The sequence below is a fragment of the Sapajus apella genome, unplaced genomic scaffold (assembly GCF_009761245.1).
Source record: "Sapajus apella isolate SASKATOON/1434 unplaced genomic scaffold, GSC_monkey_1.0 scaffold119, whole genome shotgun sequence".
Lineage (NCBI taxonomy): Eukaryota > Metazoa > Chordata > Mammalia > Primates > Cebidae > Sapajus > Sapajus apella.
In genome coordinates this window covers 2652393-2668572 of record NW_022437059.1, presented here as the reverse complement: position 1 = coordinate 2668572, position 16180 = coordinate 2652393, and the positions used below count along the sequence as shown (strand labels likewise).

General features: G+C 39.5%; 1 protein-coding gene across 1 annotated transcript; it reads left to right on the top strand.

Moving 5' to 3' along the window:
• The first annotated feature begins 9045 nt into the window (after positions 1–9045).
• LOC116538387 (olfactory receptor 6N2-like) lies at positions 9046–12150 on the top strand. Its single transcript, XM_032260757.1, has one exon. It carries the CDS (start codon positions 9767–9769, stop codon positions 10697–10699), a length of 933 nt encoding a protein of 310 aa, XP_032116648.1. The 5' UTR covers positions 9046–9766; the 3' UTR covers positions 10700–12150.
• Positions 12151–16180: the final 4030 nt, after the last annotated feature.

Genomic DNA, 16180 nt, shown 5'->3' with positions numbered 1-16180 from the left:
ATAAACCCTTTGTACTGCAATGTTTTTTAATTTTTTTTTCTGTAAAGAACAGTGGGTGCACTACAAAGTAACATAAGTCTAATTGTCAAATGAATGGTACCAGTTAGTAGACAGTGCTGTGATTACCAACTAGCTGATCTGTAAGCAAAATGTGGTCATGACTGGAAAAGGATCCCCAAAACAGCTAATAGGGGAAAATGATCCAAGGCCATTTGAGGGAAGAATAAAGCTGATTGTCTTAATCCAAATCAGCAACATAGAGAGTTAAAGTTTGGATTTGGAAACTGTCTGAATAACCCCACTAAGGCAAGAGTAAATCAGAAAAAGCCAAGAGGATCTAGAATGACAGCCACTAACACATGTGGGTGTTTATTGTTTCAGTTTCTCACTTATGCTGATGCTTTGAGCAGATCTTAAGGCAAAGGGTAAAAAGAAACACAAGGAAAGCTCATTGGGAGCCCCGCTTCAGTGCTTGAGAACCAAAGGATCTCATGACAGGAGTTACCACGTTTCAGGACAGCTTTCTACCCTGATATGGTTTGGCTGTGTTCCCACCCAAATCCCATCTTGTAGCTCCCATAATTCCCACTTTTTGTGGGAGGGACCTGGTGAGAGATGACTGAATTACGAGGGCAGATCTTTCCCATGCTGTTCTCATGATAGTGAATGGGTCTCTTGAGATCTAATAGTTTTAAAAAATGGGAGTTGTCCTGCACAAGCTCTCTCTTTGCCTGCTGCCATCCACGTAAGATGTGACTTGCACCTTCTTGCCTTCCACCATGATTGTGAGGCCTCCCCAGCCATGTGGAACTGCAAGTCCAATAAGCCTCTTTCTTTTGTAAAATGCCCTGTCTTGAGTATGTCTTTATCAGCAGCATTAAAACAGACTAATGTAGTAAATTGGTACCAGGAATAGGGCACTGCTGAAAAGATACCTAAACGCATGGAAGCAACTTTGGAACTGGGTAACAGGTAGAAGTTGGAACAGTTTGGAAGTTTCAGAAGAAGACAAGAAAACGTGCGGAAGTTTGGAACTTCCTAGAGCCTTGTTGAGTGGCTTTTGACAAAAATGCTGATAGACATATAAACAATAAGATCCAGGCTGAGGTGGTCTCGGATGGAGATGGGAGACTTGTTGGGAACCGGAGCAAAGATTACTCTGTGACTCTTGCTATGTTTTAACAAAGAGATTGGCGGCATTTTGCCCCTCCCTTAGAGATTTTTGTCTTAGAGCTTGAGAGGGATGATTTAGGGTGTTTGATGGAAGGAATTTCAAAGCAGGAAAGCATTCAAGATGTGACTTTAAAAAAATTTGTCATAATAGAGGGGATATTTATCAATCTGATGAAGGACATCTACAAGAAACCTAAAGCTAACATCATACTAAATAGTGAGAAATCCCAAGCTTTCCTATCAAGATGAGGACCAAGACAAGGATGTTCCCTCTCACCACTCCATTTCAACATTGTACTGGAAGTTCCAGTAAATGCAATATGACAAGAAAAGGAAATAAAAGCTGTATAGATTGAGAAAAAAGAAATAAAACTGTCTTTTTTTCACAGATATCATCATTATCTGTGTAGAAAAACCAAAAGAATCAACAACAACAACAACAAGAGAAAAACTCCTGGAACTAATAAATGATTACAGCAAGACTGCAGGACACAAGGTTAATATATGAAATTTCATCCCTAAATGCTAGAAATGGACAAGTAGAATTTGAAATTAAAAACACAGTAGCATTTCTGTTAGCATAAAGAAAAATGAAGTAGGTACAAATCTAACAAAATATATTCAATATCTATGTAAGGAGAACTATAAAACTCTCATGAAAGAACCATAGAAGTACTAAATAAAAGTAGAGGTATTTTATGTTCATGAGAAGTGAGACTCAGTATTGATTGTCAAGATGTCAGTTCTTCCCAATTTGATTTATAGATTCGATGCAATCCCAATTAAATCATAGTAAGGTATTTTGTGCATATCAACATTTTTCCACATTTTTATTGTATATATTTAAAAAGTGCAACATCTTTCATATATTTATATATACTGAAATGATTATTATAGTGATGCAATTAACATATCCTTCTTCTCTCAAAGTTATCTTTTTCATTTTGTAGCATAAGCACCAACAATCTAATCTTTTTGCAAAAATCTTAAGTCCAGTACAATATTATTAACTGTAGTCCTTATGTTGTATTATGGATCTCTAGAATTATTCATACCACATATCTGGCACTCCATATAAAGTTTAGAATCAATCTGTTGATAGCACAAGTATATTAAATGGCATTCGACCTCATTAACTATTCATGAAATGCAAATTAAAACCTCACATCTGTATCAACTCACATCTGTTAGAATGGCTATCATCGAAGCGATAAGAGACAAGTGTTAGTGAGGATGTGGAGAAAAGGGAACCCCTGTACACTGTAGACAGAAATGTAGATTGTACAGCCACATTAGTATGAGGTCCCTAAAGAAATTAAAAATAAAACTCATGGAAGAAGTAATTAATAAAATTGAGCTTTATTAAATTAAAAATTTCTCCTGTAATCCCAACACTTTGTGAGGTCAGGGGTGTGTGGATCACTTGAGGTCACGAGTTCAAGACCAACCTGGCTAACATGGGGAAACCCCATCTCTACTAAAAATACAAAGTTTATCTGGGTGTGGTGACACCTGCCTGTAGTCTCAGCTACTCAGGAGGCTGAGGAAGGAGAATTGCTTGAACCCAGGAGGTGGAGGTTGCAGTGAGCTGAGATCATGCCACTGCACTCCAGCCTGGACAAAAGAGTGAGACTCCATCTAAAAAAAAAAAAAAAAAAAAAAAAAAAAAAAAAAAAAAAAAAAAAAACTACTCTGCAAAGACATTTTCAAGAGAAAAAAAAGACAAACCACAGATTGAAAGAAAATATTTGCAAAAGATGTATCTGATAAAAGACTGTAGTAGGTACAAATCTAACAAAATATATTCAGTATCTACGTAAGGAAAACTATAAAATTCTCATGAAAGAAACATAAAAATACCAAAATAAAAGGAGAGATATTTTATGTTCATAGGAAGTAAGAATCAATATTGATTGTCAAGATGTCAGTTCTTCCCAACTTGATTTATAGATTCACAGATATACAAAGAACTATTAAAACTCAACAATAAGAAAATACACAACCTGATTTTTAAAAATCAGGAAAAGATCTAAACATATACTTCATCAAAGAAGATATGTATATGACAAATAAGCATATGAAAAGATGCTCAACATCATATATTCACAGGGAATTGCAAATGAACAATAATGAGATACCACTACACATTTATTAGAATAGCTAAAATCCAAAATGCTGAGAATACCAAATGCTGGTGAGGATGTGGAGCAACAGAACTCTTATCAATCGCTGGTGGAACTGCAAAATGATGCAGCCACTTTGGAAGACAGTTTGACAATTTCTTAGAAAACTAAAAATACTCATACATTCCAGCACTTGTTCTCCTTGGTATTTACCTAAAGGAGTTGAAAGCTTATGTCCACACAAGAAGCCTTCAGACACGATTATAGTATCTTTACTCAACATTCAGAAGCAACCAAATGTCCTTCAGTAGGTGAGTGGATCAATAAATGGTGGAAGATCCAGACAATGGAATATTATTCAACCCTAGAAGAAATGCGACATTAAGACTTGAGAAGATATGGAGGAACCTTACATGTGTATAATTAAATGAAAAAAAACTAATCTGAAAAGGCTACCTACTGTATAATTCTAAAATGACAAATGTACAGAGAGAGTAAAATCAGTGGTTGCCATTTGGTTGTGAGAAGAAAAGGAGTAAATGGAGAACAGATCGCTTTTAGGGCAGTGAAGTATGATAGGATACTGGTGGGTACATGTCATTTTGCATTTGTCTAAATGCTTTGAATGTGCAATACCAAGAATGAGCCCTAATATAAATTGCAGAATGTGTCAATGTTGGACACATGTTCACTGATTGTAACAAACCTACCTCTCTGGTGGGGGATGTCGATGATGAGGGAGATAGTACATGCGTGGGGTGAGGGGCACATGGAAACTATGATTTCCATTTAATTTTGTTGTAAATCTAAAACTTCTCTAAAAAATAAAGTATATTAAACAAAAAAGAAGGTGTTATGGAATTTAAAGATAACAAAATTTCTTTGTCATAAAACATCCAGGAAGGGAGAGCTTGTAAGCAGCCCTGTCAGTGAGATCAAAAGTGATTGCCCTGCGATAGGATTTTAGTAGTCTGGCTACTGCTAAAAGTAGACAAGAACTTGTATAAATTGAACTTCTCTATGCCAGACTTTAATCACTGTTCTTTTTCATATCCCCTGACTCTTCCCAATAACTTCTCAAGGCTGGTATGCGTTAAGTTGAAACATTTTATATCTCTGGGTTTTCTTTCTAGGCCATGGCCAAAAGAGCACCATGGTCTGTTTGCCCTTTGTTGGAAGTGAAGTTTATATGCTCAAAGAGAACTGAGTCTAGGTCAGTTTCAGAAGTGACTTTGACCACTTTTAAGCAGTCTAATCAATAAGTAATTGCAGGACTTCGGAAGGGGCACTCTTATTCCACACAAATAAAAACTGTTTGGGATTTTGGCCCTTTGTTGAACTTCTGAACAGAATGATACACTTATGGATTCAGGAGTCCTTGTGTTCTATTAGGTTTGATATGTGTAACTATGATGCAAACAATAATGGGAATCAACGAATTTTTTAAGTACCTACTACATGCCAACTTAAATTATCTTTCTTAATTCTTTCAGCAACCTTCCAATTAAGTATTATTTTCAGTTTTGCAAATGAGGCAAAAAGGGTTAGGTAAATTGCACTACAATTTACAACGATGATTTATGGAATTAGAATTAAAACTCAGTTTTCTGACTGTATGTTCTATTATAACCAACATTGAAAATTGCGTTTGTGGTCTTATCTTTTAGTAGTGTCTGAGAGTGAGTCATGAGAAACAGCACTATGTGGATGGGTTTGCAGCCAACCAGAGATGTGCAGACAGGCCGATGAGCTGACTGCTTTTTTTTTTTTTTTTTTTTAAATGGAAATGACAGTTTAAAAAATGCTCTCAAAGAACAAACAAGTATGGTCACATCTTTTTTTTATATTGAACTCCCATGGTATACATTCCTCTTTTTGTGTGTTGGATTGCTTTGATGTATTTTAAAGGAGTCAAGCAATTAACTTGATCTGCTTTCTCTTGATGCTTTTACCCTGGTTTCAAAATGAAAAACACCGTTTATCATAGTTCAAAAAAAACTTTAAAATGTATGAAGCTCAAGGAATGTGTGTGACCCACTTTGTGCAAGAGTTAGTAGCAAAGCCTAGATTAAAAGCCAGGTCTCCTGACTCCTAATCTATATCTCCACAGTGACTCCTATGAATGTAGGAAACATCTCCCTTCTGTGTGGTTCAGGCAAAGTCTCCTAATCAGGCTTGGGACAGGGACTCCTAGTTGGACTGTATTCTAGACCTGTTTCTTTTGACATCCTGATCTACATTCCCATGTTCCCAATTAGCATTAATTGAGGGAGAAAGAGGAGAAAACTGAAGCCTCCCCAAAGCTCCCTCTTCCACAACTCATGGAGGGGGTGGTCTCTGTAGAGAAAATGTTGATAATTACAGAAGTTGAGGCTGTGAATCATTCCATGGCACCAGCTCCCTCCTGGGAACTATTTCCTTGCGTCTCTCCCTGGCTTCCCCAGCTCAATTAAGCAGCTCGTTTGCTTTCTCATTAGCAAAACTTGTTAGCACTTTGGTCTATTCCCCTGAGTTGCATAGGAAAAAAGTTTTTTGGGAGGATTTGCTTCACTGGATAGGTCTGGCTCTCATGTTCTCTATGAGATACTGAGGTACCCAGGTCCCCCAAACAGGCCATGTGTAACAGTGGCAGGTCAGCAGTGGGTCCAAGGCTCCACTTGTGTGGCCTAAGGGAAGAGGAAGCAAAAAATCTAGACTGGCTAAGGATAGGGAAGTTCAATGCAACTGCCTCAGATCTAGCTGATGAGGAAATATTTAAGACCTGCTTTGCACACATTGCTCAAAGATTCCCAGGTGCATTGCATATTGTTGGGCCTCTGAGCAGAGGTACCTGTACCTTCTTCTCTCTCCTCTCAATGCGCAGAACTTCTACAGACCCTACACATTGCTACAGCTTTTCAGAGCTCATCAAGAACTTTCATATCTCAGTAGTGCCTCCCCACTCAGGCAAGCACCTGCTTCCTGAGCATGAGCTTACTCTGTTCCTGGCTCACCCAGAACAGAGACTGACTACATTAGTAGGGAGATTTATAGCCCACATATTTCAGGTGAAGTGGAATCTTGGCTTCATGCAGAAGCTGAATGAGAACCTCCATATACTCAAGCACCTGGATTTTTTTTTCACTCAAGGAGAGAGTCTTCCAATCTTGAGGTTAAAATATTTTCTTCAGTAAAACGCTCCAAACAAAATATCATCTTTTCCTGCTGTTTAAATAATTCCAGCTCTCTCAGGAAATTTTTCAAGTTGATATGAGGAGACTCAATGGTTTCCTCTATATTGATGTGATCTATGTGAAAATGCTTTACGGTGAATGATATCCAATTTAATTTTGCTATTATCTTGCGTGGGTTTTTTTTTCCCTCTGATTCCTAAATATCAAACTACATTTGTATCTACAAGTGATGCAAATGTATTCTCCAATGGATCAGTGCTTCAATCTGTTATTTATACAGCCTCTACATCCATCCAGTACATGCTTAGGGATTGTGTTCAGTTGAGGTCAGAGTCCATGTACTGATCATACAGCTTTTATGAAGATGATGCTGATAGTGATGAAAATGAAAGTGATGATGAAAACATAAATAAACATGTAAATGCCACGTATAACAACAATGTGGTGGTTGTATACACAATGATAGCAATACTGGTTGTGGTGGTTTAGAGCACTACTTGGCACATAGTGAGTATTTGACAATGATTAAATCTGAATAAATGATAGGGGAGATGGTGAGGGTAGTGGTGATGGTGATTGTTGTGGAGACAGAGATAGTCAAAGCAGAAGTGATGGCATTGCGGATCTTTCTCACACTCTGGTAAGGTTAATAATGGAAAAACGCTTTTGCAGGGATATGGACCGAGCTGGAGGGCATTATCCTCAGCAAATTAATACAGGAACAGAAAACCAAATACTGCATGCTTTCACTTATAAGTGGGAGCGAAATGTTGAGAACACATGGATACACAGAGGGGAACAGCATGCACTGGAGCCTATTGGAGGGTGGAGAGTGGGAAGAGGGAGAGGATCAGAAAAAAACAACTGGAGCCTGGCACAGTGGCTCACGCCTGTAATCCCAGCACTTTGGGAGGCTGAGGCGGATGGATCACCTGATCAGGAGTTCATGACCAGCCTGACCAACATGGTAAAACCTCATCTCTACTAAAAACACAAAAATTGGTTGGGCATGGTGGTGGGTGCCTATAATCTCAGCTGCTTGGGAGGATGAGGCAGGAGAATCACTTGAATCTACTAAAAACACAAAAATTAGTTGGGCATGGTGGTGGGCACCTGTAGTCTCAGCTGCTTGGGAGGCTGAGGCAGGAGAATCGCTTGAACTTGGGAGGCAGAGGTTGCAGTGAGCCGAGATCGTGCCATTGCACTCCAGCCTGGGCAACAAAGAGCAAAACTCCATCTCAATTAAAAATAAATGAAAGAAAAAAGAAAAGAAAGAAAGAAGGTTAAAAAAAAGAAAAATAAGTAATAGGTATTAGGCTTAATACCTGGGTGATAAAATAATCTGTACAACGAACCCCCATGACACAAGTTTACCTATGTAACAAACCTGCACATGGACTGCACGTGTATTAAAATGAAAGTATTATACATAGTTAAAAAATGGACAAACAGATTATTTCCTCCTCTCTGGTCATTTGGCCGATCTTATTAGAATGGAGCGGATATGCAGCTGATTGAGAGTCTTTTTGCAAAGTAATTTATAAGAAAGGTTAAACTCATTTTTGGAGTGATCACGGTGTTGTTCTCCATGTAGGCACAAGGATATATGAGTTGGATTTGTCTCTTTTTATTAAAGTCTATGCAGGACTTGCAAAACTTCTAGTGGCCCAGAGGAGGCAATGCCTCTGGGATTGGATTCTAAAGTCCACAGTGAGGTTTGCGGAATTGAGAAAAGTCATTTGAGAAATAGAGCTGCCCTGCTGCACTTCCTTTTGCACAACTTCTTGCCCCAGAGAAGTCCTCACGGAAAGCTTTACACCCTTAGCAACTCCAGGGAACATACAGCCAGGAGCCCCTGGAGGCCCGCATTTCCAGGAATATGAAATATAAGTAGGGGAGTGTCTCGGGGTAGAAAGGATGGCGAGGAGAATGCTGTAAGTTCTAATGTTGTCAAAATCATCAGGTAATGGGCAGGAGTGGTGCGGAAAAGATGAGAGTAGTCAAAGAAGACAACTGGATGAAGGCTTTGAACCGTGTTTGAATGAGGCTTGAATGAGGCTTATTAGGGTGTGGGAGGAAAACTCAAGTGACATTGGTGTTGATCCCCCTCAAAACCCATAATCATTTTCCAATAACTTTAGAGAAACATATGTTATCTGTGTCGTAAGAGTCTTAGGAAACAAACTCAGGCTTTTTTTTTTTTTTTTTTTTTTTTATTTGAGAAGAGGAAGCTGAGGTTAAGTTAAAAGTTGCTCAACCTAATGTCCATTGCCCCTGAGTGGTAACCAAATCCCTGACTTCAGAAGAGGCTCGGCGGGGCGCGGTGGCTCACCCCTATAATTCCAGCACTTTGAGAGTCCAAGGCGGGCGGATCATGAGGTCAAGAGATCAAGACCATCCTGGCCAACATGGTGAAACCCCATCTCTACTAAAAATACAAAAATTAGCTGGGCATGGTGGCATGTGCCTGTGGTCCCAGCTACTCGGGAGGCTGAGGCGGAAGAATCGCTTGAACCCAGGAGGGGGAGGTTGCAGTGAGCCGAGATTGTACCACTGCACTCTAGCCTGGAGACAAAGCAAGACTCTGTCTCAAGAAAAAAAAAAAAAAAAAAGAAAAGAAAAGGCTCTCCCTGTTATACCAGACTGCTGGCTTCTTGGCTTCTTCTTGACTTCATGGTTTTTCCTTTTTGAGAATTCCTAGCACATATCCTTTGGGGATCATGTTTTCACCCAGCACAGTGTATATACTGGGTGAATTATCATCAGGCACTATGGGCCTAGGATTTTACAGTTTTCAAAGCTTCTGCATTTCTTTCATTTTCCATTTTTTCTTCTTCTAGTCCTTACCAGGATAGTCTAAGCACTTCGGAGGGGCTTCCTGAAAGAAGCTTCAACATTCACTTTTGAGAGATGACTTCCTCTCCCTTCTCCACAGCCCAATACTGTTGGCCATTTTATCATTGGAAACTACAGAGGGATAGCAAGAGGAATTTTCTGGCTCTCTTATTATTTGATGGTGGAGTAGGGGAGGAAATCACTGAGTCACTGGAGCACAGTGTTATAACTTAGAAAGGGTTTAAACTGGGACTAAGAGCCTTGGTTTCTAGTCCCAGCCCTGTTACAGACTAGGATATGGGGACAACCATATCTGCTTTTGGGGTTTCAGTTCCTCTAGTGTAAAGTGAGGAACACTGATTAGATACTGTCTCAAGTTCCTTTCAAGTGCTCAGATTTTCTGAATAGAGAAGAAGCTCGAAGTAACTTATATTCTATCTTTACCCCTTGTTCCTAGGAATTATGGATCACATCAATCATACCTGGATCCAGAGCTTTATCCTTACTGGTTTCACTACCACTGGGACCCTACAACCTCTTGCCTTCTTGGGGACCCTGTGCATCTATCTCCTCACTCTTGCAGGGAACATTCTCATCATTGTCCTGGTACAGTTAGATTCTGGGTTGTCCACGCCCATGTACTTCTTTATCAGTGTCCTCTCTTTTGTAGAGATGTGGTATGTCAGCACCACAGTGCCCACGCTGCTGCATACCTTGCTCCGTGGGTGTTCACCCATCTTACCAGCTGTATGCTTTATTCAGCTGTATGTCTTTCATTCCTTAGGCATGACTGAGTGCCACCTGTTGGGTGTCATGGCACTGGATCGCTACCTTGCCATCTGCCACCCACTCCACTACCATGGACTCATGAGCAGACAGGTACAGTTACGACTAGCTGGAGCCACTTGGGTGGCTGGCTTCTCGGCTGCACTTGTGCCAGCCACCCTCACTGCCACTCTACCCTTCTGCTTGAAAGAGGTGGCCCATTACTTTTGTGACTTGGCACCACTAATGCGGCTGGCATGTGTGGACACAAGCTGGCATGCTAGAGCCCATGGCGCAGTGATTGGTGTGGCCACTGGTTGCAACTTTGTGGTCATTTTGGGGCTCTATGGAGGTATCCTGAATGCTGTGCTGAAGCTACCCTCAGCTGCCAGTCGTGCCAAGGCCTTCTCTACTTGTTCCTCCCACGTGACTGTGGTGGCACTATTCTATGCTTCTGCCTTCACAGTATATGTGGGCTCACCTGGAAGTCGACCTGAGGGCACAGACGAGCTTATTGCCTTGGTGTATGCCCTTGTTACCCCTTTCCTCAATCCTATCATCTATAGCCTTCGCAACAAGGAGGTAAAGGAGGCTTTTAGAAGGGTCATTGACAGGATTAGAACATTTTAAAGGAACCTCAATGATCTAATTTGTCATAGCCCAGCTTGTTGGTAATTGTGAGAATCAGCTGGATGGTTTGTGAATCATGTGTTCAGAGTCAAAGAAAACACCAGTACAGAAATCAAATAGATCTGTAGTCAAGTGTGCTGCACACACCGTGCCTGAATTGGTCAAAGTTGGAAGATGTAAAGAGAAGGGGGTTATGGCCTCTGATTATCCCATACTAATGGGAAAGAAGTGCCACAAAGGGAGAAAAAACGGGGATGTAAAACAAGTGGTTCAACTGTATTTATGACTTAGAGAGACAGTGCAATACTGAAAGAAAGAAAGAAGACAAACTAAAGCTAGGAGTGGCAGGTTGAGTCAAGATAAAATTCCTAGAGAAAGGTAAGAAGGTGGAAAACTAGGTTGTCAAAAAGAAGTCTAAAATTTTAGCTTGTATAAAGTTGCAGATGTGGATCACTGAGCCATGAGCAGAATGCTTATCAGTTTGTGGCATCCAGGGACTCTGGATTATTATGTGACCAAAGGTAACTTGATGGAGAAAAAAACTGAAGTCCTGATCACAATTCTTTTCTCTTTCCAGCTCCTCTATTGCTTCCTCTGCTGAGCAGAGTAATCCCCCATTCCTTAATGGTGTGTGAACTGGGGAACATGTACCTGCTAGAGTATGGCATACAAATTAGTGAGAAAAATAGGACCAGACCTTGGCAGAGACTAAGTATTGGCTAATCTTGAATACTTTTTCGTTTTCTTCATTCTTACAGATCTTATTGCTTTATTTTCTGTATGTTTATACTATGCCAGAAATAGTGACAGTTGCCTTCATTTTTCAAAAATTTAATCTTTATAATATCCCTCTGAAGAAGGAAAAACATCCCAATATTTACATAACAAAATTAGGAAGATTACTGAATTTTCAGTAAAGAGAGACAAATTTAACCCTAAATCAACTTCAGCTGACCAAGTGACCCTCCTCAGCCTCTTTCTCTCTGTCTGTAAAATGAAAGGCTGGCAGTAGATGAGTACTCACATTTCTCTCAGCTTAGGGAGTTTCAATTCTATGCTTATAGCACTTCTTAAGGAAAGCAGGACCTGAACTAGGTCCAGATGCACAAGATCTGAATTTCCAGAGCGGAGATGGAAAGGTGTTGCTACAAATTCAGGTGTTGCCATTTTTGCCTCTGTGATTCTGGGCAGAAAACATAAGCTCTCTCTGATGCCAGATTTGTTTTCCCTTAAAAAAATCGACATCAAAGTGTTCCAAAGTTAAATAACACATAGTAAGTATTTCATAAACAAGTTAGTCTCAGCATCCCAGAATCAGGACAGGGTTATAGCGTGGACTTTGAAACCTATCTGCCTGTGTTCACACATCAATTCCACCATTACTTGCTGTGTGATCATGTGAGGTACACTACCTCTACCTCAGTTTCCTTACATGCAAAATGGGGAAATAATATTAAGCATATAAATATTAATCATTATTACTTCAAAATTTTCCACATAAATGTCTTCAGTGGGGATGTATTTCTTTGATAATGCTTAGTTTTACACAGGCATCTTCTTTTGACCTAAGGGTCCAAATTTACCTTTCTGTAAACTGAGGAGTAGTCCCTGCTTTCAAGAAGTCTACGCTGTTTCTCCAAATACAAGGTGCAAAACTCTGTTCTGCTGACAGGCTGAGTCTACTGCTTTTATGCTCCTTTTCTCTCCTTCTGTACCTCACTTCACTCAGATTACTCTTTTGCAGGAACTATTTTGGGCTCAACAGAAACTCTTCTTTCCCTGAGGTGGCAGCACTAGAGGATGCCTCAAATTGAAATGGCTTAGATCACATTAATTAAGAGGTCATCGTAATAATAATAATTACTAAAACCATTATAACAATTATTATTATTTTTTCCCCATTTATTTTATTGCATTTTAGGTTTTGGGGTACATGTGAAGAACATGCAAAATTGTTGCATAGGTACACACATGGCAGTGTGATTTGCTGCCTTCCTCCCCATCACCTACATCTGGCATCTCTCCTCTTGCTATCTCTCCCAGCTCCCCACCCCCCACCGTCCCTCCCCTATTTCCCCCCAACTGACCCCAGTGTGTAGTGCTCCCCTCCCTGTGTCCATGTGTTCTCATTGTTCAACACCCGCCTATGAGTGAGAACATGCGGTGTTTGATCTTCTGCTCTTCTGTCAGTTTGCTGAGAATGATGGTTTCCAGGTTCATCCATGTCCCTACAAAGGACCCAAACTCATCGTTTTTGATGGCTGCATAATATTCCATGGTGTATATGTGCCACGTTTTCCCTATCCAGTCAAACCAGACAAAAACAATTATTATTAATTGCTAATATCTGTGGGGTGCATACCATGCAGAGAACATGAAGGACTTACTGTAGTGAAGACATAAGTAGTCATCTAACAACTCGAAGTGGCATATATCTATTAATTTATACTGTAGTGCTTGATATCCACTCATATTTGGACAAAAGAATAAATGAATAAGCAAACTCTTAAGAGTCAAATGGGTGTGACAGAGACTGAGTGCCCTGCTGAAACTCCACAAGAAGTTTTTTTTTTTTTTTTTTTTTTTTTTTTCAGATCCATTTACAGCTGCAAACTCCCCTTGCCTTTCACTGTGCACTTTTTTTTTCTCTTGAGACCTCCTTAGGCATTTCCTTTAGAATATAAAGCTCAGGTCATCTTTAGCACAGAGCTTCTCAACAGATACAAATAACAAACGTGCTGAGTTACCCTGCCCCTAACACACACCCTATGAGTGGTCAGATAGGGCCAATGGGAATGGAAGTCCTTGGACTCCTTTCCTCCAGCAGAAAGTGGCCTTTCTGTTCCCCTCAGTGTGGCCTACAGATACCGTCCCTTTTATAAGTGCTATGATATGAAAATAAAAGTTTGAGAAGTAATGCCTTAGTGTGACGTATTGGGGTAAGTGCCCGGGATAAAGTCCAACTTTTGATTACTTGTCCTATGGCGACAATTGGATATTGACTCTAGCAAGATAGGCAATACACAGTCAGATTTAACAGGCAGCAGAATCAGACCATTTACTCGATACTAGCATCAAGGCTAACATTCTAGCTCATAGGACATTTAAATTCAAGTACGTCAGAGAACAAACTGAAATGCTATTAATGTACCCCGGGACGTCAGATATGAACAACATTTGTGAGCAAACAAGGACATGTGACCTTGGGATCTATCACTTCATTTACATATTTTGTTTTAAAAGTTTATTTGCTTCAATAAATAATACCTCTAAAGGGTTCAAAAATTCGTTGTGTGTGTGAAGTTAAAATTTTTTCTTATGTTAAAAAAAAATTTAGAAAAAATAATCAGGTGATTTGAGGACCTGTCTCCTCCCACTCTATGTAATAAATATCTAAAGGGAAGCAACAGCGTTATATGCATCATTTTCTACAGTTCTTAGAATAAAGTCTGGGGCATAAAAGATGTTTCAAATGTGTATTAAATAAATAGATAAGCAAATTATTGTGAATTCCCCTATTTCTCACATTACATTAGTTGCATATCATATCATTTTTTCCTAACATTTAGAGCATGTTTTTTAAAAAAAATGTATTACATAGCACATTAAATGTTTAGTTAAATAGTTACTTCAAAAAGTATTCCTCTATTCATTTCTAAATTCCAATAAACATATGTTGTTTTTCCAAGTAGTAGCAATGATATGAATTTTTGAACATGTTGAATATGACTTTTTTCACTTAAATTTTTAACAATTTTAGATCTCATCTTTCTCCTCAAATAATGAATCACTTGATGAAGGTATCAGTGTAACCACAGAACCAGTTCAATCTGGTTTAACCTTGTCAGTAACAAAATACAACAAAATGGTGACTTGTTTTTTACTTGCGATAGACCCTCAGGTTGTAATTAACCCAAGCGTGCCCAGATGAACTAAGTGTACCAGATTTGTGACCTTGGAGCCAACCAGAACAAAAAAGTAAACAACATGTGGAACCTAAGTATTTAGACCAAAGAATGGTGACCAAATTAAAAAGGAAGGGATGAACTGTTTTGCTGCAGCACAGTCATAAAAATCAAGGATCCAGCATAACCTCTTCTCAGGAACCAATCAGATAATGCTTTGTTCCATTTTCCTATCTCCCTCTTAGTGGCTCTCTGCCTGTAAAACTTGTGCCCAGACCTCAGTTCAGGGAGACAGATTTGAACATTGCCTCCTGCCTCCTTGCTGATCAACCTTGAAATAAGGCCTTTTCTTTCTTAAGAGCTGGTGTCATGGTATTGGCTTCTAAGCCCATGTGGCAGTGAACCATTGCACAATAATACCAGAACTTGTCATTTTTCACACTCTATTTCTGATACAGAATAAATGCCAAGTAAGCACTCTTTATTGACAAGTGGTGACATAAAAGAGAAGAAACAATGCTCTTGGCTAGGCAAGAACTAAACTTGGAAGCCTCAGTCATTTAGCACTCATAGCCGCACTAACTGATTCTAGATAATGTTTATAATTTTTACATATATATATATATATATATATTACTGCATTTTAGGTTTTGGGGTACATGTGGAGAACATGCAACATTGTTGCATAGGTACATACATGGCAATGTGGTTTGCTGCCTTCCTCCCCATCACCTATATCTGGCATTTCTCCCCACGTTATCCCTCCCCTACTCCCCATCCCCCTGCTGTCCCTCCCCTAGATTCCCCCCACAGACCTCAGTGTGTGATGCTCCCCTCCCTGTGTCCATGTGTTCTCATTGTCCAACACCCACCTATGAGTGAGAACATGCAGTGTTTGATTTTCTGTTCTTGTGTCAGTTTGCTGAGAATGATGGTTTCCAGGTTCATCCATGTCCCAACAAAGGACACAAACTCATCGTTTTTGATGGCTACATAGTATAGCATGGTGTATATGTGCCACATTTTCCCTGTCCAGTCTATCATCGATGGGCATTTGGGTTGGTTCCAAGTCTTTGCTATTGTAAACAGTGCTGCAATAAACATTTGTGTGCATGTGTCCCTATAATAGAACGATTTATAATCCTTTGCTATTGTAAACTGTGCCATGATGAACATACGTGTGCATGTGTCTTTATAATAGAATGACTTACAATCCTTTGGGTATATACCCAGAAATGGGATGGCTGGGTCTAATGGAATTTCTATTTCTAGGTCCTTGAGGAAGCACCACACTGTCTTTCACAATGGTTGAAATAATTTACACTCCCACCAACAGTGTAAAAGCATTCCTGTTTCTCCACATTCTCTCCAGCATCTGTTTTCTCCAGATTTTTTAATGATTGCCATTCTAACCGGTGTGAGATGGTATCTCAATGTGGTTTTGATTTGCATTTCTCTAATGATCAGTGATTGATGAGCATTTTTTCATATATTTCTTAGCCTCAAATATGTCTTCTTTTGAAAAGTGTCTGTTCATATCCTTTGCCCACTTTTGAATGGGTTTGTTTCTTTCTTG